At 35.3% G+C, this 22,798-nt stretch overlaps 1 protein-coding gene across 1 annotated transcript; it reads right to left on the bottom strand.

Annotated features, from left to right (window-relative positions):
* Positions 1-890: 890 nt before the first annotated feature.
* Positions 891-13,624, bottom strand: LOC138713474 (hemolymph lipopolysaccharide-binding protein-like). Its single transcript, XM_069845600.1, has 4 exons — positions 13,488-13,624; positions 9,344-9,455; positions 3,922-4,203; positions 891-2,428 (listed from the first exon to the last, which is right to left on the bottom strand). The coding sequence occupies exons 1-4, from the start codon at positions 13,617-13,619 to the stop codon at positions 2,274-2,276; spliced, it is 681 nt and encodes a 226-aa protein (XP_069701701.1). The 5' UTR covers positions 13,620-13,624; the 3' UTR covers positions 891-2,273.
* Positions 13,625-22,798: the final 9,174 nt, after the last annotated feature.

Below are 22,798 nucleotides of genomic sequence, written 5' to 3' on the forward strand. Positions count from 1 at the left end.
CTTTTATAAAATTTTATTAATAATTCATTTTTTATAACAAGTGATTCTTCAACAAAATATTGTGACATGAGTTATATGTATCAAAAGTCACATCCATAATTTCCAAAATTTATATTTATTTCTCGGTAAATCAATTCAAATTGAACTTTTCTATCAACAAGATCTAGTTACACAAAATTAATGAAAAATCAACTAACCTTTCATGCACAGTTACTATGTATAATTTAAGGGTTTAAGTTTAGATTTCGTCCTTTTAAAATACCTGATGATGCGTAACAGGCGAAAACGTTAATATCTATTGGAGATGTCATAGCAAATAATAAAAATTAGCAAAATAATAAATCACATTGATTAAACTTTAAAATATTTATTATACTGTTCCTAGTTGGTGATTATTGTTTCCTTCCCCATAATGCAACAAGTAATCTTCTATTTGTGATATGCCATTCCCATCTAACCTAACCTCTTGTACTCCCACGAAGTCTATTCTATATCTAGCTAGTTCTTTTGCTACTAATGTTACCCCTCCTATTCTATAAAGACTAGTTACGTTCCACGTACCAAATCTCATAACTTTATTTCTTTGCTGTGGTCGTGCCAGAGAATCAGTCCCATTACAAGGCTTATTGTATGGTTTCGTAAGAAGCTGTTTTTTTTACGGTGATGGGTTGTTAGCCCTTCGCCCAACCCCCAAGCTGGAGGACCACCCCTTAACGGTTGTCCACGACTGCTTATTCAATATATTCGCAGCTACCCTCCACATCTGGAGGCCGCCTCCTCTATCCGCAACCTGAGGACGCGCCATGCCGTGGTGATAGGAGAGTGAAACTACAGGGGGAATAAAGTGAAATTATAATAGTGGTAGTTGATTAATACATAGATCATTGAGTGGATATCTTTATTTTCTATCCCGCTAAATAGCAAAATGTCACACATAAATAATAGAATTACCTCAATTTACAAACAATACTACTAATATTAGTATAAGTTCATACTGAAATAAGCAAGAATTAATAATTTCGCTTCTCCATAACACGTACAGCTACATACATCACTACCAAAATTCCTTAAAAAATGTTTAAATTCCATCGAAAGATGTACAGGGACATCATTTTATTTTTACTAATATGTTTAATATTAACCTGGCTATACCTTTGGAACAACACAGTTTGCTACCTCCTTCCACGACTGGAGTTCGATGATACTGGCGTAAAATACAAACAAATCACTTTACTAGGTACAGAAGGGAAGAAAAGTAGTTCATCCATTTACGTAAAGTAGGAAATATAGCGATTTTGAATGTGATAATTTTCATTAGGTTTTGTTTAATAAAAATACAGTACAGTATTAATAATAAGTGTTTTTACTCACGAACTGAGCTATCCATGCGAACTATTCATTATGCAGTGTATATTATACTATCTACAGCACATTAGCGTACGATATAGAGAATGAAGTTAAAATGAAAAATAATCATAATATGGATATTAAACACATTTTTCAAAATGTTCATTTCGATACAGGCTTCAGTTCTTTTGTGCCTATTAAAGCACTATAGACTATTGCATCTAATTTCAATTACCAGTTTCGTCCTTCATACTTCGTAACTCATATTGAAGTAATTCTGTATCTACTCTATAAAAAAGTACCTTACGTACTGTAAATTCAATCTTCACTTCTGCCCGACCCGCACAGATAAAATTACTCAGACATGCTATCTACTGTCCGCCCAAGTGGTTATGTCGCAGTATCGTAGAAGGGGGGGGGAATCACGTGATAGTTAATTACTTAGCGAGGGCCTTTTATTTAAGTTATTTTGAACAGTTGCATAATATTACGTAGACGTCCAATTAATTCATAACAGAAATTAATGTTTTCAGAAAAGAGCTAAGAAAGCCCAGTCACTAGTTTTTACAGTGGAGCGAGCAGAAGCAGTGGGGGAAATCGGGATGCGACGTAGGCAAACGGACGACATTACCTGTGCGAAAATATGATTCAATATTGGAAATTTTCGTCACTGGAAAACGCGAACACATTTCTGAAACGTACTATAATCACTAACTCAGTATTGCGGCCTTGGTTCTGTATAGACGACAGTTGGGTTGGAACTTCGTTAGTAGAAGGGGTGGGAGTGAAGTACATTAAAAAACTCAGGTACAATAAAAGTTGAAGTAAAAATAAAATGATGTCCCTGTAGAAGTAGAACTAAAAGCCCAACATATATTAGCCAACAAACAAATGAATACACTTCCTTGACCATGACGTTGTCGTCTTTATAGCAACTCCTGCTCGCAGAAGAATGCCAACTTGTTGTAGCACGGGTAATCTGCCAGGAGCAGATTGCGGCCGAAACTCCCGCAATTCTGATTGGTGCCCGACGGTTCTTGTGCATTCCACTTCGCGTAGCCTGCAGACTTCAGCGTCTCGTCTGAAAAATGGATGAGACCTTGTGATCTAATGATGCGAGTAAGAATATGTGACTCGACTATGTCTCCAACATTTAAATTTACAACAAATAATGCTCCAATGTTTTTTACTTTCTCAGTGCATGAAGTATAGAGGCAGTGGTGTGATAACACAAAAATCCAATTAAGTGTTTTTTTCAGAAATGCACGGTTTCAGAATTACTACTACTACTACTACTACTACTACTACTACTACTACTACTTCTAATAATAATAATAATAATAATAATAATAATAATAATAATAATAATAATAATAATAATACTTAATTACAAATGGCTTTTAAGGAACCCGGAGATTCATTGCCGCCCTCACATAAGCCCGCCATCGGTCCCTGTCCTGTGCAAGATTAATCCAGTCTCTACCATCATATCCCACCTCCTTCAAATCCATTTTAATATTATCCTTCCATCTACGTCCTGGCCTCCCCAAAGGTCTTATTCCCTCCGGCTTCCCAACTAACACTTTATGTACATTTCTGGATTGCCCATACTTGCTACATCCCTGTCCATCTCAAACGTCTGGATTTAACGTTCCTAAGTATGTCAGGTGAAGAATACAATCCGTGCAGTTCTGCGTTGTGTAACTTTCTCCATTCTCCTGTAACTTCATCCCTCTTAGCCCCAAATATTTTCCTAAGAATTTCAAGCTAACTCTTTTTTTAATTAGGAAAAGTAAATGTCCTCCAATTACTCCATTTGTGTAGTTACAAAATGACATCAGAGTTCCTGTATTGGTATTCTCTCCTCTAAATCTGTGGTTCTGTCTAGCCAGGCGCAACCGTTTCAAGGTCCAATATCCGAACGAATGTCCAACCTCGCCGGTTCATCTGCAACCGGTCGAATATAAACCGGTTGTAAACGCTGTTCTGCAGCACTCTGGTACGAGTATAATGAATATTTTTCCTTTTAATTCTAAATATTTAAGATCTTGCTTCAGATGAATGAATGACAAACTAAATACAAATTGACGAATGAATGAATTAATTAAATGATGGATGTCTAGGTGCATGGAAAGATGAATGAATTGATTAATACCAGGAAATATAAATTATTGAATGCACAAATGAATAAATTAAAAGCAGGTGAATGAATAAATGAATGGATGGATATAATATGGTTGAATGAATGAATGGATCGAAGAATAAATGAATGAATTAATTAATTAGATGAGATGAGGATGGATGGATGGATGGATGAATGGATGGATGGATGAATGGATGGATGGATGGATGGATGGGTAAAGGGACAACGGACGTTTGCATGACTATATGTAGGGGTGGGTGTGTGGCTAGATGGATGAATGGATGACTTGGCTACATAGGTGACGAACTGATGTGAAGATGGGCGGATGGAAAGGTAGATGGAAGAACGGATAAATTGGAAGATAGACAGATATATAAATGTTTAGTAGGGAAAACGGAAGTTTCTGGATAAACCTAGAGTAGGACACTCACTGAAGATGGTGAGGTACTCGCCCTCCTTGAATTGGTCGTGGAAGCCGGCCCAGGCCCAGTCGTTGTGGGCCGCCTTGGGGATCTTGGGGGTGTTGTCCCACAGCGTCTTGAGGGCCCTGGCTTCCTGGTCCGTGTTCACCACCAGGAAGTGTGTGCCCTCGTGCTTGCACACCTCCTGCGACTCCTCCCACGTCTTCACGTTGGTGTGTAGCTTGTAGTAGCCGAAACCGAAAATCAGGTCGTAACCCAGGGCTCGAAGACTGGTCTTGTCGGCCGGAGGCGCTATCACAACGAGTGTTTATTATTTAGGAGCAGTGTAGTTTTATGAGAATAGACAATGAAAGGAAAGAGAATAACAAGTCGAACTGTAGCTAGTAAGAGGTAACGGAATTTAATTTTGTGTGAAAAATTTGATTTACTTTTTTTTTTAATAAATTATTTCAAGACAAACATCACAAATCCAATATTTACCGAATTTGACAATTTAGGCTACTTGACATAGTTGCATAGGCTACCATCCTGTAAAAAGAATATCCCAAGTCCGACTAAAATTGTATCCATTTTCATTTTTTGAAAAAGGTATGCAAGTTTTAATTTCAACGCTCATTTTTAATAAATTTATGGATTTGGGGGGGGGGATTATATATTCCTTTATTTTTCCAATCTATTCTTTTGATTTTCCTCTTTATTTATTTAATTTTTCTAACTAGGTAGCTAGCTAGTGAGTACAAATTAAATTTATAAAACAAAAATGTTTCTAGCCACTACCGCAAGAGCCAGGCTCGCATACGGTGTGGTCTCAGCCAATAATATAAAATAAAATTTGCAAGGACAGTTTACTAATTATAGTAAGTAACTTAATTCAAACCAATAATTATTAACACACAAGAACAAAAAAAAAGGAAGAAGAAGAAAGAAAAAAAAGAGAGGAAAAAACACATTTAATATAAAATGACAATCAGACAGAAACCAATGATATTCAATAAAAACATGAATAATAGTCGACAAAAATAAAAGATAAAAAATACATTTGTTAATATTATATATCATGAATAATTTTATAAATTTCTTTTTTAAAAGCTTCAATTTTAAATATTTTGAATTTGGAAAATGGTTTGTAATTTTATTATAAAGTCTTGGGCCGAAACTAGCACCATGTTTAAGTGCTGCACTTGTATGACATTTAGGCTCAATTAATGGGAAAGTAGGCTTTTGTCCTCGAGTACGATATTTATGTCGATTAGATTTATGTTTTATTTGATTTATGTGGTAGTAAGTTAGTAAAATATATTTATAAATTTCTTCAGTAGTTAATTTAATACTTTAAAATCTGTATCAATTAAATTTGTTGGGTAATCCATATGTTTGGTCAGACCAATTTTCATTAATCTTTAAAATGGAATATCACATTATGTTGATACTAAAGTTATATCCATGTTAATTTTTCGTTTTTCTAACAAGAGGGCGTAGCAAGCTTGGCGTTCACGTAGCGTTTGCGTTTACTTTTCATTTTGAATGACTCTTTATGATCGAGGAAACCGTGAAAAAACACGATCAGATTGTCCGAGCCCATGATTTAAACCCGGCATCTCCCGAATGCGTATCTAGTGTTTTACCACTAAGCTAGCTTAGATCAGTCTTTATGACCTCAAAATGTAAGATAATTTACTTCATTTATAATTTGTAGGTTTTATTATAGATATAATTGATTTTATACTGATTCACATGAAATAGCTACTCGCATATCGTACCCATTTGTAATATTAATTTAGTATTTACGAAAAAATGTTAGTGGCTTATAATGGCATGACTTGTAAAGTAACTAGCAGTACTCTGAAACGAGACTGATGAAGGGAAAGTTGTGAAACTTAATTCTTTTGTGAATATTCTCCCGCGTATGGAAGCATTCTTTGAATAAAAAATTTGATGAAACTTCGAACTTAAAATAGTTTCAAACAAAATAGTGTTAAAATATATTTAAAAAAAAAGTAACGTAAGGTACGAATATATACCTTAAATACGCCAAACATCTGTTTCGAAGTAATACACTTTGTTGTCCACGTCGACTACTTCACTAAAAGTAAATTGGCAACATTTTTCCGTTTCCATGGCAACCCTTGTTCCCGATCGCTTGTGATTGGTTGACTTAAATAGTTGACATGAGTATATCTTGCAAATTCGCTGATTTACTAATACTTTCTAATTCTGGGTGGACTATGGCATCTTTATTGTCTATTAACTCTTGCTGACGTCAGAGAGGCATTCTGAGCTCTTGCAATCTTTAGTAGAGTTTAGTTGAATGTATATTATAGTGCTGTTTTCGAGAGTTGGAACATGAGATTAACGTTGCACTCTGAAAACATTATTCAATATTACGAGAGTGGATCGGAAAGTAACGCACAATAATTAAAAAAAATATGTTTAATAGGTGAATAAAAATAAAAAAAATACACAAATGAACTCACATATTTCAGCTACTTTTCTTCATAAGCGCCAAGTTTCTCAACACATTTCTCCCATCGTGCTACCAGTTGCAGTATACCCTGTTCATAGAAGTCAGTTCAGTTGGAGTATAGCCATCTGCGGACGTTGATTGCACTTTTGCATCGATCGCTAAGCGATGGCTGGTCAAGAATTTCCTCATGGGACCAAACAGATGCAAGTCCGACGGTGCAAGGTCTGGACTCTATGATGGATGCTGGAGCACCTCCCAACCAAATGTGTTGATTTTTTCACGAACAGAAGCCGCGACATGAGGGCGAGCATTGTCATGAAGAAGTTTGACATCGTCAGCATTAATGTTACGGCGTTTGTCACTAAGGACACGACGCAACTTTACCAAAGTTTGAATGTAGGCTGCAGCATTCACAATGGTCTCGTGTTTAGCAAATTCCACCAACAAAACACCATGCATATCCCAGAACACTGTCACAAGCACTCTCTTTGCAGATTGCGTCACTTTGAATTTTTTCTTTGCTGGGGAAGCAGCATGCTTCCACTTCATAGAGGCCTGCTTTATTTCGGGCGTGTAGTGGTAAGCTCAAGACTCATCACCAGTAAAAATTCCTTTCAGAAAGTCATGCTCTTCTGCAGTGTAACGCCTTAAGTGGTCCAAGCATGTCATTATTCGCTGGCCCTTGTGGTCGTCTGTCAGGTTCTTAGGCACCCAGCGGGCACTAACTTTATGAAATTTCAATGTGTCATGCGCGATATCGTACACTGCACCGTATGACATATTGAACTGCTGAGATAAGGTTCGCATTTGGATCCACCGGTTCACAGTATAAGAAGAATCTGTAGGGACAACTCTTGTCGGGACCTTTGATGTTGTTGGTACTAAATTCAAGCTCAGTAAGGTCTAGTTCTCAATGAATCCAACTATGTCTGTAGTATCAAACCACTATCAAAATATTAGTAAAATGTTTATTTATTTATTTTATTGGTCAGTAATACGAATAATCTTGTATGTATATTATCTATCATTAATATTATATCGCTAGGAAGTTAAAATACTTATATCCATTGTTGACGTTCATGCTCGCACTTCACCGCAACGGACGCCATGATGTATTATGTTGTACTTGGATCAATTTTACCAACATAAGCCTCAAACAGTGACTTGAACGTTAGCGTCAATTAGTGAATATTTTCACGATGATTGCATACGGAAGTAATTATTATTATGGTTATATTGCCATTCGTTTGCCTCATGTCTTTAAAATTATTAAAATATGAGTAATGAATGTTTTCAGTTAATATTAAATTATGCCAGGCCTGTTGTAGATGGAGATCCATCTGGTGGAGGTTCCAGATAATACACCCGGTTTCGTGACATGCGCACTCAGAATTTGTTCCCACGAAATGGCTTAGGTGTCTTTACTGTATGTTCTCTATACTGTGACCGGTCATTCAAAATTGCCGACTCAATGCCTGTGACATTCCACTGGATTGCAGCTGTTACCGGCCGCCCGGAACGTGGCGAATCACAAAGGTTCTCACGACCGTCTGCGAAGAATACGCACCATCTGCAAATGTTACTACTGTCCATACAGTCTTCCTCGTACACGCCACACATGTCCCCTTGAATTTCACTCGGGAATGTCCTTCAGCTCATAAAAATCGCACAACACTTCGCAGCTCTTCACAAGTTGACGACAGTAATATACGCGCCATCTTTGTTGCGTAGTTCACGCTTCTCTTTCTAGAGCTGCACACGCAAAACAAATTGTGTCTGTAGTGAAAACTTCAAACTATATTTCGATGAAATGTCAACAACCCAGCCGCAATACCAACGCAAAAAAATATTATGCGTTACTTTCCGTTCCACCCTCTTACATAGACCTGGAGCGTGTTTCTGTGGTAACAACAGTTGTGCTGCTATTATAGTATTTATAAGTATAGGCTAGCTTTAGTGCTGCTTCACTTGAAAGTCGGTGTGCCTTTTAAAATCTGAATTCTATTGTTACAGCTCGCTACATTGTGGCAATTGCGAAGTAAATTCGATAATACAGTATAATTAGTGATATATTTCCTCTTTTTACGTATTACAGTTCTATATAATAGGCCTGCTTCAAACATCATATGTTTCCCAAACGTTGGTAACCCTACATTTATGTACATCGCCATATTATTTTCCACCACACTATAAATATAGGTTGTAGTTCCGAGATCGGCCCCTAATCTGTCATGTCCCAACTGTCGAAAATGTAGGTAAGTAGGCAATAAGATAGAATACTTGTGCAAATAGATTAATCGAAAACCATTAATACGTTTTAATAGTTATATCAATTTTAAGAATCTATTTTCATAATTTAATAAAAATATGTTTACAATATGTGAGTGGATCTGTCAAAAATGAATTATTGTACTTTTACTTCAACAGTCAATCAATCAATGCAAAATGCTTCTCCTTGTCGCTTCTACCATGTTTTTCCTTTCTCTGCTGTACTTTTTAATTTTTCATAGTTGTTGCATTTTATTCTAATGAGCATGTCATTGATGTATTTCCTTCTCGGCCTTCCCCTTCCTTTATTTATTTATTTTTTTTTACAGAGCATTTTCCTCTCCAATGTTTTAAATAAAAATATTTTATGTCGATTGTATGCCCAATGAATCTGATTTTTTCCTCTTTTATAATTTGTTTATAACTTCAACAATATAAGTAATTCATAAATTGAATCGAAATGTACTAAAATTATTAAACCCAACACATTTTGAGAATGAAATGAAAACAAAATTATTAAAATAACAACAGATTGCGAACCAAAATGTTTCAGAAGAAAAGGAAGACTTTCGTGAATATCACTGGATGAGGCCGAACAGTACTGTTAATGAGGTCTAATTCATACTTGACGATTTTTAAGATGATGATAATAATAATAATAATAATAATAATAATAATAATAATAATAATAATAAATACCTGTGACTGTCGCTGCTATAAGAACGGCCTCTGAGTCCTCGCAGTTGGCAGTCTTGTGATCGATATCGAGCACCCATGGTCCCGCCTCCTTCTTTCCTGCCCCATGCTCCACCTGTACCTGCAGAATTTCTAGACTGTACTTACAAATAGAACACCCTGTACACTTAGTATCTTAAATATTCATATTATCATTCGTGTGTCCAATGTTTTGGAATAACGGTCAACGTATTTGGTTGGGACACTAGCAGGCCCGGGATCGAATTTTGGTTGACACAAATTTCCTTGTTTAAGTTTCTTCCGGGATTTTCCTTCAACACAATAATAGCAAGTACTGAGTAACTTTCTGTGCCCGACCCTGGATACATCTTCATCCATACCGCTTATTTCCATATTTATGTCATTCTATCATTCGGAGAGGAAAGAATCCGACTTAATGGGTGCCTCAACCACAGAACAGGACTCTTTATCATAATCGCCGAAAAAGTAGACTGAAGAGTGGCGTTAGCAAAAATATCAAGTAGGTTTGCTGGTTTACCGCTATGGTTCCGTGGAAAGCGCGTGAAGATACGAACAAAACTGTTCGCATCTCGATGCGCTGTGTGTGGAAATTTATTTCCATTCCACTAAACTGGAAGTTCGCCCCTGATCATGTACTTGTCCTGTGATCTCTGCGCGGCGGCTCTGCATCGTGCTGACTACACGGACAGCGAGGCCGCAGTCTGTGAGATACTAGTGTCAGTACAAAAATATATCCTCACCTTACTTGCATTACAGCAGGGATACAGAACTGGCGAGAAAGGGGTGGAAAGCATGGGGAAAGTGTTGGTTCCCCGTCCACAGCCCACCGGCCTTGAATGACGTATCTGTGGCCCGTACGCGATCACATAAGACAAACATGTGAATACAAATCCCCTCCCTTACCAAGTTAATGACCCGGGAATGAAAGGAACGAGTGAGTGACGTATCCTATGAGTGACGCAACGCCACAATTGTCGCCCAGTTCTGCAAGTCTGCATTAGAGTGTAGCTATGTCGGTGAAAAAAAAAGGTTAAACACGACAAATAAAGAATATCGAGTAGTTATTTTATTAACGACTCTTTCAACTGCAGAGGCCAAAGGTTTTTCAGCGTCAGGTACTGCTATATTAACTTAGAATTGAAGTTCTTTTTTATTTACCTTGTGTTTATAAGAAACGTTGGTATTGTAGCAAAATTTTAAATAGAGGTGAGTGAAAAAATCTTCTTAAGAATATTTTTGTAGAATTACGAGTAGGATCTGTTGCATTAACAGAAAGGTAGATATTACAACCTTGTCGCCACATTTCTTAAAAAAAAAAACAGTGAAAAATGTTGCACTTTAGCTTTTGTGCAATATGAAAAATGGAAGTTTTTATTTATTTCGTTTGATGAACAATATAATACGCTTTCATTTATATATATTCTATAAATGATAGTCCAAAAAGAAAGTGACAGAATATTTGAGGAAATCCCTATGATAATGTGTAGGCCTAACGTCTATAGGTACACGGGTTATGGTAGGTCTAATGAAATTAGGATAAATAATTACAATTGCTATAAAATTTAAGTGTCACCAATGAACGGAATGAAATGACCTAAAAATAACAGTCAGTCCTCAAATAATTATGCATGGAAACATAATACACTTTTAAAAGTGGAAGTAAGGAACTGTTTTTGAACTATAGAAAATTAAAAATTAACTGGTATAGGCCTACTGTATATAAGCACATGAGAATATTTCGTAAGTATTGTTATTATTACTCGTATTTATGAACTATGTGAATAATGCCAAACTTGTAAACCTTGTAAACTTCCTATGTTACGCATCTATTGTATGCGCTTCTGTTTCCCTTCCACAACTGAATAACATTATTTGTTTAATATATTGCTACCATCTCCAAGGATTATAATAAACTAGTGGCTTGTGCAGCAAATACTGCTGCAAACTAAGTTCGTTAGAAGTTCAAATAAACATTTTTGACATTTATTTTCAATGGAGAATACTTGTCTTTTTGATAGTTATTTGCTTCCATAATAATAAAACATACTCCCTCTGAATTGATTTTTTTAGGCCATATACTTTTTCTTGAACCTATCCAACTTCAGTGTTTGAGTTTCAACGCGAAAAAGCAAGTAAAAATGTCAGGACGATAGCAGTAGCTATTTCAGGTCATTGTGGATTGTAGGCAAAAGTTAAAAAAATGTCAGGTTTGCTAAGCTTTCGAACAATAGCATTTTCGTAGGGTCTATAGTTGCTGCATGTAGAACTTGAAATGTAGAGCGTAAAATCATTTTATCCTACTAAGAGATCTTGCTGGAATGATCTGGAGACTACAAAATTTTGTAGGCCTCTTATTTTATCAGTAAGTAATACCTTTTGATCTTTCCTTAGGAACTGTAATTTTTGCGCTCTCTCGAGCCAATACTGAAGACAATGACACATATCAATATCTACACTACACTGCCATTAAGTATATGAAAAAGACCCAACCCCACAGGGTTAATAAGTATAAAAATATTCGATTTTTAATAACAATATTATTATCTTACTTAAGTTTTGTAGTTATATATAGCAGCCACTCAGTAAATTATAGAAATGAAGATCTAAATTAAGATATTCTCTACATTTACTTACATAACCACAAAACGTTTCACTTTCATGTCATCAATATAGCATCAATATTATGTACAATTATTAATGAAAAATAGATGTATCATGATATTAACTATAATATTTAATTTCTAATGGTAATAATGTCATCAAACCACCTCAAGTTTCGTAGATTTGAATATCCAATACACAGCTGTACTCAGAAAATTATACACTGCAGAATCAGTTTTTAATAACAAATTGAATTGAGCTCTAAATATGTCGGCAATCCTGCAGGTCATGGCCTTCGTGTAATAGCCTATTGTTTATTGTAGTGTGTGTTTTTTTCTGAAATTCAATCAAGTCGGCCGTGATTCAATAAAATTAGTTCTCAAAACTGACAACAGATGGATTTTGGAAAATAGGAAAATGATGTAGGAAAATTGACATTTCACTGAAAACTACTACTTTTCCGAAAAACTTTGGATGCCAGGCATGAAAATGAGGGGTCACTCGTTAAAATCCGTTCAGCCGTTTTCCCGTAATTTGCATTACCAGTTCAAATTATATATATTCTTTCAAGTAAGTTACGCATATATGCTGCAACTCCTTGTGTTTAGGGATGGACTATTTTATATTGTTGTATTTATCGCGTGGCTAACGTTGGCCACGTATTTATCGGGTATGACGTAAGCATTTCCATGGCAACCGAAGTGTAATTTTCGATCTCCAAAATGCTTTCATTTTTTTCTATTAATGTAAGTTGAATATAAACGTTACAGATGAAAATCGACAGAATATTTAAACGAATTCCAATGATTAAGTGAAAATTTTACAATATAATTAAAGCTAATAAAATATAATGTGCGTTTTCTTTAACACTGTACTGTAATGTATTTAATATTCATATATTACACATAATCCAGACAAAAAATATTTACATTGTTATTGTATGGAAACTTTTCAGGTACGTTAAATAGAGGTCCACACCTGTGGAGTAACGGTTACCGCGTCTGGCCGCGAAACCAGGTGGCCCGGGTTCGTATCCCGGTTGGTGCAATTTACCTGGTTGAGGTTTATTTCCGGGGTTTTCCCTTAACCCAATATGAGCAAATGCTGGGTAACTTTCGGTGCAGGACCCCGGACTCATTTCACCGGCATTATCATCTTCATCTCATTCAGACGCGGAATAACCTAAAATGTTGATAAAGCGCCGTAAAATAATCTACTTAAAAAGATTAAATAGAGAATGGAGTGAGACAGATCGCATAAAAACGTACAATATAACAACCTGTACTTGGACACAGCGGGTCTTTATTTACAAGCGACATCAGAGTTTACTTGTACGTGCACTGAACATTGTGACGTCATTTTTCACAGCCCATACAGCACAACTTCATTTCCCTTCATTCTGAGTTAGGGACTACGAATTCCTAAGAGTAGTCATTAAACTTATAATTAGAAATTACGTATAATGTCCATAACACCGACATTTATAATGGCTGACTTAACCCTCTTTATTGAAGTTTGTGCTTACCTGGGCGATCCAGTGGCCAGTCTGGTTGCGAAGACTCGTGATGGAGAACTTGAGGGCGTTTGACAGCCTGGAGTCGCACTCCTGGGCCCCAGCACTCCAGAGCAGGCAGCAGAACACGAGGCAGCGGAACATCTTGTAGCGCGGAACACTTCTGAGCAGCACCGGGCCCGGGCCCGCTTATATAGCGCCAAAACACTTGTTCAGCCCGGATTATCTGGATAATCTCACTACGAATTTGGAGTAAGACGGATGTGAAAGTGACGTGAATTGTGGTTCAGGCAGAAGTTTAAAGTAACTGTAATGTAAGGCTACCGTAATTATAACTTATCGTAAACTATTTAAGAAATTATGTTTCGTGGGATTTTTGGGAATTTGTACCTAAGTAGCGATATTCAACGCTCCGACCTACATACGAGTACAACGCCAGTCAGTATCTCGATTCGTTAATAGGTTTGGATGTAAAGATCAAACTTGTAGCTTTTCATTTTTCATTTCATTTCATTTCATTTATTATATTTCATAGATCTTACATTAGCAATGAAGCTTTAAGATGTGGAACAAGTCAAAATTTTACAAGATTACCATTACAATTATTACAAATTTTTACAATATGTTACAATTTTTACAATTCTACCATTTCGCAATTTTATAAAATATTTTTTACAATTTTACTTACTTACTTTTACAATATTTTGGCGAGATGTAGTGATGTGAAGTGAGGCCCGAGGATTCGTCAAAAGATTACCTGGCATTTGCCTTATGGTTGTGGAAAACCTCGGGGAAAAAACCAACCATGTAATCGAAAACCCAACCAGGTAACCCTATTTGAAGCTAGTGTCTACTGTTGTATACAAAGTTTTCTTCTTACTAGTTATTTGGATTAATTCACTGATGATAGGTTTAAAGCTACTTGTAAAACATCAAAATTTTCTTCCAATTCAATAGGTCATTTACAAGGAAACTTATCAAAGACCGTCAAAGATTGATCACTATTAAGAAAGATTTGTTAAAGTCTGTCAAAGACTGTTTCATATTAATAAAGATTTGACAAGATTTTAAACCATGCGCTTCAAGTTCTTTGTAGTCTATGTAGGTCTTACTTACTTAAAAATGGTTTCTAAGGAACCCGGAGGCTCATTGCCGTTCTCACATAAGCCTGCCATCGTTCCCTATCCTGAGCAAGATTAATCCAGTCCCTACCATCATATCACATATCCCTCAAATCCATTGTAATATTATCCTCCCATCTACGTCTCGGCCTCCCCAAAGGTCTTTTTCCCTCCGGCCTCCCAACTAACACTCTATATACATTTCTGGATTCGCCCATACGTGCTACATGCCCTATCCATCTCAAACGTCTGGATTTAATATTTCTAATTATGTCAGGTGAAGAATAACATGCATGCAGTTCTGCGTTGTGTAACTTTTTCCATTTTCCTGTAACTTCATCCCTCTTATATGATGAAAGATAAGTGGAACAGAGGAAAATTCTCTCCGGCACCGGGATTTGAACCCGAGTTTTCAGCTCTACGTGCTGACGCTCCATCCACTAAGCCACTATCGACTCCCTGTGCTGGAGAGAATTTTTCTCTGTTCCACTTATCTTTCATCATATATGGAGACGCAGAATTTCTGCACGGAAATATCTTATGTACTTCGCTATATCATAATAATAGTCTATATTCATCCCTCTTAATCACAAATATTTTCCTAAGCACCTTATTCTCAAACAATCTTAAATCTCTGTTCCTCTCTCAAAGTGAGAGTCCAAGTTTCACAACCATACAGAACAATAGGTAATATAACTTTTATATTTTTTTGACAGCAGACTAGATGACAATATGTTTCCATATAACATATTTTAAGTACCGGTAATTGTTGCCTATGTTTGAAGTACGTTACTCTTACCTGGGATTTCAATACGAAAACTACAGGGGAAAAAACTCGATAAGTCACGTTTTATTGTTTCCACATAGAGCAAGTTGGAAGTTTCAAAACCCATTATATTGTGTTGTCTTTGGGTTATCATTCTTCAAATTTCCTTGGACCTATAAGATCGTTATTCTGTACAGTTAAACTACACAAATGTACAGTACCAGAGCTATTATATGACATCTAAAATAGAAAATCAATAATTTTGGACTTATCACGCTTTTCCCCCCTGTCTTCATATTTTAATAAATAATTAACTGTTATAGGACACAAAAAATCAGTAGTTGGAGGACGAAAATTGGCTCCTAGATCTGACATTCCCTACCGTTATTTCAGAACACCTCAAGAAATTAAATCGACAGATTTAGGGGCATAATAAAAATACAGTTCAAACGTACGACAGCATAATTTTTGTATAGATGTGTGGAAGTAAAATTGACACATTTAATCTTCCTTGCTTATAACATAACTAATACCTAATCATTTAGCAATAAACCAGACATAACATTACAGTATTACATTGACCTCTTGGATGAACTACAAATACATTTTTATAACAAAAGATTCATTCATATTGAAGTACAGAAACTGATTCCCAATTGTATGCAAATCCCTTTTGCTTAGAAATAATGAAAGTAAGGCGTGAATACAAGGTGAAGTTGCAGATCTCCTAAAGGACATGTTTTGGAAACCCCAGTATAAAGATTTGGAAGGCGTTAATAATTTAAAATTGCTAAACAAATTAAAACACGCTAATCTGAGGTCGTCTGCAGCTAAAATCATAGTCGTGTATGGCTCCACATATATTATATGTGAACAATTTTTTACGAAAATAAACATTGCAAAATCAAAAATAAGAACTCATATTACAGATGAGCATCTCATTTCACAGTTTAAATCAGCCATATGTAATTTTACTTCTGATTTTGATCAGTTACGTACTCAAATTGATTTTAAATTACTGTTCCGTTTTTGTTCTGTTATAATTTATCATTTATTCTTTTACGAAATCTGTGCAAAGACGTGAAGATAATAAATTAAACAATATATTAATACTAACTACGGTGTTCAACGTTGCATTTCAAAGTTCACAGTCCGGCACTGCGCATCAAATGCTGTAGTGAGGAGAAGTGTACCCACCCCCTTTCTTCCCCTTCCACTTGAGTACTAAGCTTGTTGCATTCTGTTGGTGTATTCGGAAGGTAAGATTTGTCGATGGATGCTCCAGGCCTTATTCTGGAGACAACGCAAAACATCACAAATTCATGAAGCAATATAAATACTACCCGCTATACTCGCTACACGCAAAGTGAAGACGGGGGTAGGGAGCATCGGTCTCAGTAAGCTAGACAGCAGAGGGGTTTGTGATCGTCACTATCACTCGTTCCACGAATTATTGCCGATTTCTAGAAAGACGTTGGAGCTGCATCATCCATATCCTACGTAGTGTTTACTGTTTATGCTTTAGTTCGCCTACTGGCCGCCGGTAACCATTCGTGCAACGAGTAATACCTTCCGTGTTCATAACAAAGAAATAACAAGAGAAAGAAGGAATGAATATATTTTTAGGATTACATAATTTTAATCTGCAATCTTTTATGTCTTGATTACAATATTTCCATTCGGTAAGATCTCAAAATAAGGGATTGTCTCGTACAGTGAGTAGGCACTGTCAATTGTGCACGAAGGCTGACATCTGTTAAGCTTGTCCTTCTTTTTGATTTTAATATGTTTATTTTGAAAAAAAAAAAAAAAAAAAAAAAAGATTCTTGACAAATATACATAGAACCGAACATAGATGCGATTGTAGCAGCAAATGATCTAAGAAGTAGATATTTAGAAGAGTCAATATTTTTAAATACATATCAACCACCACAATCCTTGCTTTTCGCAAAGGTGTCATTTTGGAGATCAGCAACCTCAAATTGTAAGTCTAGTCGTACCTTCAGAATGGGTGTACTAAAAAGGTTTGCAAATAGAAATCATTTTCGTTTGTTTAAAATTACAAAACCTTCTATCTCTAAATTCTGAAAGTAATGTTTCCAGGATGTCGCAGCATTTATCTGTTCTTGAATCGGAAACATTAGAAAGTGACATCAGAGAAGAAAAATAATGAAACTTATTTTCTTTCAAATGCATTTTCCAAACATTTATCATCATGGAAAAAGATTTCACCGCGTCATAACTGTACATGTCAACTATGTTCTGATCGTCGGCAGTTTAGTTTGTTCAGCTATTCAGAAATATCTGTTATGAACGCCAAATCACTATTCAGATAGCACTGGATAACAGAGTGAACCATTACTGACAGTACAGACAACGCTAGAGGAAGAGGTTCAGCGCGGAGAGGGGTGTTGTCACGTGGCACTTACGTCAGAGTTCAGGCGCTGTTTCGCGAAACACAAGTTTGCGGTCCCTGACTTATTCTGAGGTCATTTACTGTAAAATTAAAATTTTTATTACTGAGAAAGTTTTCTAGAATATGAATGTAGACAGGCAGATTTCATGTTATTAATCTCATTCTTAAATATTGAGTCCATACAGCGTCGAATGCCTTTTCATTGCACAATGCTGTAATCAGACTTCATTCGTAACGCCCCTTCTGTGTCGAGAGTAACTCTGTACACTTGTGTTGAAGTTGCCGTCCAGGTAAGGCGTTAACATATGCGTTACAGCAGGAGAAGTCATCTGAACGCACTATGGTGCAGGCACAGTTAGCTCTATTTAATAGCTTAATATTTATTTATTCTGGCGAAGTTAAGGCCATCAGGCCTTCTCTTCCACTTAGCCAGAAACAAAAGTAGCTGATACAGTTTGCTGTAATACAAGTTAATGGTTACAGACATACATATATATATATATATATATATATATATATATATATATATAAAGAACACTAAGAAAAAATTTTTATAGTCATACAACCACAAGTTGAGTAAAATATTGCAAACATACTAAATAATAATTACAAAAAATATAGGACTAGAAGTTATACTCAATGAATATGCAAGTGGTAAGTGAACCAATATTACAAATTACAAGAATTAAAAATTCAAATGTAAATTATAACTAGGCCCTATACAACACTGAGGAAAATTACTTATACACACATGCATACAAAGGAGAATTAAACATGAATGAGGAAGAAAGAAGACATTTTCAGAAAAATGAGTAAAATATGTACTAACAATTTGTAGGATTACAATGTATATTTATAATTTCAATGATAAGAGTATATACAACAATCATGATAGGATAAAGGAACGGGAAAATTAAATCTGCAGGGAGTTACGTGACTTAGTACTGGTCACGTGTTTAAACAATTTATTTTTAAATTGCAGTATCGTTCGACAGTTCATGAGGGAGCTGAGTAGGAACTTCCAGAAACGAATTGACGATGCTATGAAAGAGGAAGAATAGTGAGCTGTTTTATGGCAAGGCGTAGATAATAAAGGGTCATTTTTAGAACAAGTGTCTAGGCTGTGATAAGAGGATGAGAAATTAAAACGCACAGAGAGATTAAAAATAATGGAGATAATTATTACAGTTGTCTGAACACTATTTATTTATAAAATAAATAAAATAAATAAAATTGGTTAGAAACCATACATGTTTCGGGGGCTATGCTTCCCCATCTTCAGTGGTTGTACCACGACTGCAACAAGAGAATGGAATGTATAAAGATCTTGAATACTGTATATTACAAAATTATGAAATTTATAAAATGCAAAATCTAAGACAATATCGTTAAAGTGAAATGATCTAATATATTGAATTAAAATTTCATTATAAACTTAATTAAGAATGAATTTGAAGAATAGTTATTAAATATTTTTAAATGATATCTTATGGAAGGAATATATGTAATACAATTCTGATAATACAATGTATAAATCTTAAGTAATATTGATGGTGACCCAAGAATAATGTTAAAATATCAAAATATTATAGAATATGAATGACAAGATGTGAATGTTATTCATTCCAAAATATTTGAAATTAAAAATTAACCATCAATGAAGTTGAAAACTGATGTTAAAAAATTTAAAAATAAGTTTCAAAAATAGAACTTATGTTCTTATATTATAAGTACAATAAGAAATATATTAGAAGAATGGACATTACTACAATTTAAATGCTGAACTCACCTACGGTGTAGATGTTCTACCGCGTGTCGTATCTTAAAGAGGACTGAATATGAAAAAGAGCAAGACAAAGAATACGTAACCAATACTACGTTGATCTTTTTTTGTTCAAACCGGAAGTGATGTAGAGGTCAAATAGGATATTATTATCATAAATAGCTTTGTCGTTCAAATTATGAAGGTTAACAAGCGTATCTTTATAAATTTCTATTGATTCCAATATATTTAATAATTTACCTTTTCTGTTGGTGTGTAGAATATCCTTATCGGAATTAATGTTGATGAAAAAATGTTGACTGTTAAAAATATGTTCACTAAAAGCTGAATGCGAAGCTTCATGAGATATATTTTTGTGTTCTTTATATCTTATGTTGAAGTTTCGACCAGTTTGACCTATATATGTTGCTTCGCATTCTGGAAATTGACATTTCAGTTTATATACTCCTGAATTATTGAATTTGTCAAAATTTGTAATAGGAAATTTATTAAATAAAATTTTACCTAAGGAGTTGTTTGTTTTGTACGCTATGTCAAAGTTTAGTTTTTAAAAAATGGAGGTAATGTTATGAACGTATGGATTTGTGTAAACAAAGCTTACGTAATCCTTCTTCTCTTTATTATTTGACAAATGGGTGTAATTTTTTAATTGTTTATTCCGATTGGTTTGATAAATGATCCTATCAACTATTTGCCTGTTGTAGCCATTGTCTGAAGCTATAAAATAAATTGTATCTAGTTCCTTGTCATAGTCTGATATGGACATAGGAGTGTCCAGTAATCTATTAATTAAGCTAATGAACACTGTTGTATTTTGACCTTTTAAGTGTTTAAGCACAGAGAGATAGTTAGGCAAAGAAGTATTGATGATGCGATGTAGGAAAATTAGCTCAGTTCTATCCTTTTAGACTCCAATTGTGCAGCAGGGGTTGGTGGAGGGAAGGAATCAAGCGAAGGCAGTGGTGTCCTTCCACATGTTCAGTCCTTTTAATCAATCTCTATTCATTAACATGCATTTTGTTTATTTTAAGAAGAACTGTGTAATAAATAAATCATTTTCAGTTTAGTATAACAAGCATAATATAATATTTTTCTATATCGTAATACAACATGTTTTGTTTTGTTTCAAAGTGATTGGGAGCATGCAGCCTATAATGTAATTTCACTGTGACAAGTATTAAACAAATCGAACCCATATTTAAGTCACGTCTGTTCAAGTCTCGTCAATAAACTAAAATTAATTATCCATTTTGTATCTGACATTATATATGAGTATTAAAAATAATTCTTTCTTCTTATATATAACATATAATTTCTGTTACAAAACTAAAGTAAATTATGTTATTAAAATGTTAAGTACAGCTCGATTCGGCGTTAATGGTCCCTGTCCTTGGTTGTTTGGCTAGTGAGCGAGCTGTGTGTTGCGTCATAAGAAAAAAATTTAACAACAAATGTGCATAGGAGGGGAAGAGGAAAGAGACGAATGAAAATAATATCTATGCTCGAAGCTGAGGGACACTCAGATCAAGAAAATATAAGTCATGACATTGTTTAGTCAACAGACGTAGTGGTTAGTACGGGACGTGTGGAAGAATATTGTGTTTTAAGACGGTGTGTACCGCGACATGATAAGAAGGAAGTGTTAGATGTTATGACTGTGCTGCCTGACCTGTGTGACCCAGCCCGCTAGTAGTGATGAGTAACTCGCTCTTAGTCTGTCTACTTACTTTTTGCAGGGGCAAAAATCCCTGAATCAAGCTGTAAGTTGATAAAAAAAAACATTACTTCGGCTGATCATTAGCAATGGTTTCCCTGGATTTTTAATAATTTCTTCCGAATAACTTGCCAATATCATTGGTGTCATTGTTTGTGTAGAATACAGTCGAAGGACACATTGTAAATTATAGTCAGAAATTTGGCTACTGTGATGAGATTTGGTAGGCCTAATTTTCAGAAGGGAAAACAACTGCTCACACATATCGACTATGTGGTGCAAGAAAGTAGAACGCTAGAAAAAATGTTATTCTGTGATTAAATACCAGAACTTAAAATCTTCTCTGTTGAACTTACAAGTAGTTTTATGGCTTTATGATGCTGCTGGAATATTCTGAAAGAAAAAGCCATCTTACATAATAATTTTCAGACCCTTAATGCATTTGTTGTTTGTTACCATTACAACTCGCACATCTGTGGCAATCTTTGTTAACATTTTTATACCATCAGTTTGGGAGATGACTTGTGATTTTGAAGTTAACCGACGAAAATACGTGTTTTTTTAACTGCTTGACGCAGTTACGAAGAAGTTTTCAAACGATCAACATACCGTTAAATCCGAAATCCTCTGCAAGAGCTGTTGAATTGATTGAAGATGGAGAATCTTATCGCTGTGTAGCGGAGAGACTTGGAGCATCAGTCGGAAGCGTTCACGGAGCTGGAAGACGCTTTAGAGAAACAAATTCGCACAGGAGAATGCCAAGACGAGGTCGTAGTAGGGCCACAATCGAGAGGGGCGATCGCTTTATAAGACTTCAAATATTGTGGGATCCGCGTACGACTGCCACCTAGGTCCAAAATCGACTCTATCAAGCCCATGAATTGGAAGTGAGTGTGTGGACAGTTAGGAGACGTCTCCACGAATCGATCCTGCAATGAGGAAGATCTGTCACAAGACCCCAGTTGATTCAGAAGCATTGTGCTGCAAGACTTATGTTCGCTCATCAACATGCCAACTGAACGTTAGAGCAGTGCAGTGGCGGCTGAAGCTATTTTGTCTGAGTAGTGTCAGAACATTCAAGTCAGAAACTAAAAGTAACGATAATGTATCGTTTTACGTCGTGAATATTTTATATAGGCTAAATAATAATAATAATAATAATAATAATAATAATAATAATAATAATAATAATAGGGGTAGTAATAAATTAATATAATAAATCCGCGGAACTTTGAGCTTTTCTGAACTGTTCTATACTTTAATTCTATTTTCCTGTAATTTTCAGTAAAACGTTCAATGATTTTCTGTACAAAATTTTGGAGATCTTGCTACCATAAATGAACTAACTCCATCACACCTTTCCTACACCAATGCCAGATACATTCAAAAAGGCCACGAGGAAAACAGAAGAAAGAATTTTTAATATCACATCAACAAATCTATTTATTTTTGCATAAATATTTTAGCACCTTTCCCTTGCATATTTATGTTCAAATCTAGAGTCAATCTTTCCATATGTATTT

The sequence above is a fragment of the Periplaneta americana genome, chromosome 14 (genome assembly GCF_040183065.1).
Source record: "Periplaneta americana isolate PAMFEO1 chromosome 14, P.americana_PAMFEO1_priV1, whole genome shotgun sequence".
Lineage (NCBI taxonomy): Eukaryota > Metazoa > Arthropoda > Insecta > Blattodea > Blattidae > Periplaneta > Periplaneta americana.

What these genes read in the sequence shown, in the direction of transcription:
- LOC138713474 (XM_069845600.1), bottom strand. Translation starts at nt 13,619, where the DNA reads ATGTTCCGCTGCCTCGTGTTCTGCTGCCTGCTCTGGAGTGCTGGGGCC. An exon ending in CTGGCCACTGGATCGCCCAG is followed by an intron (nt 9,456 to 13,487) that starts GTAAGCACAAAC and finishes CTGCAGGTACAG; the next exon opens with GTGGAGCATGGGGCAGGAAA. An exon ending in TATAGCAGCGACAGTCACAG is followed by an intron (nt 4,204 to 9,343) that starts GTATTTATTATT and finishes TCGTTGTGATAG; the next exon opens with CGCCTCCGGCCGACAAGACC.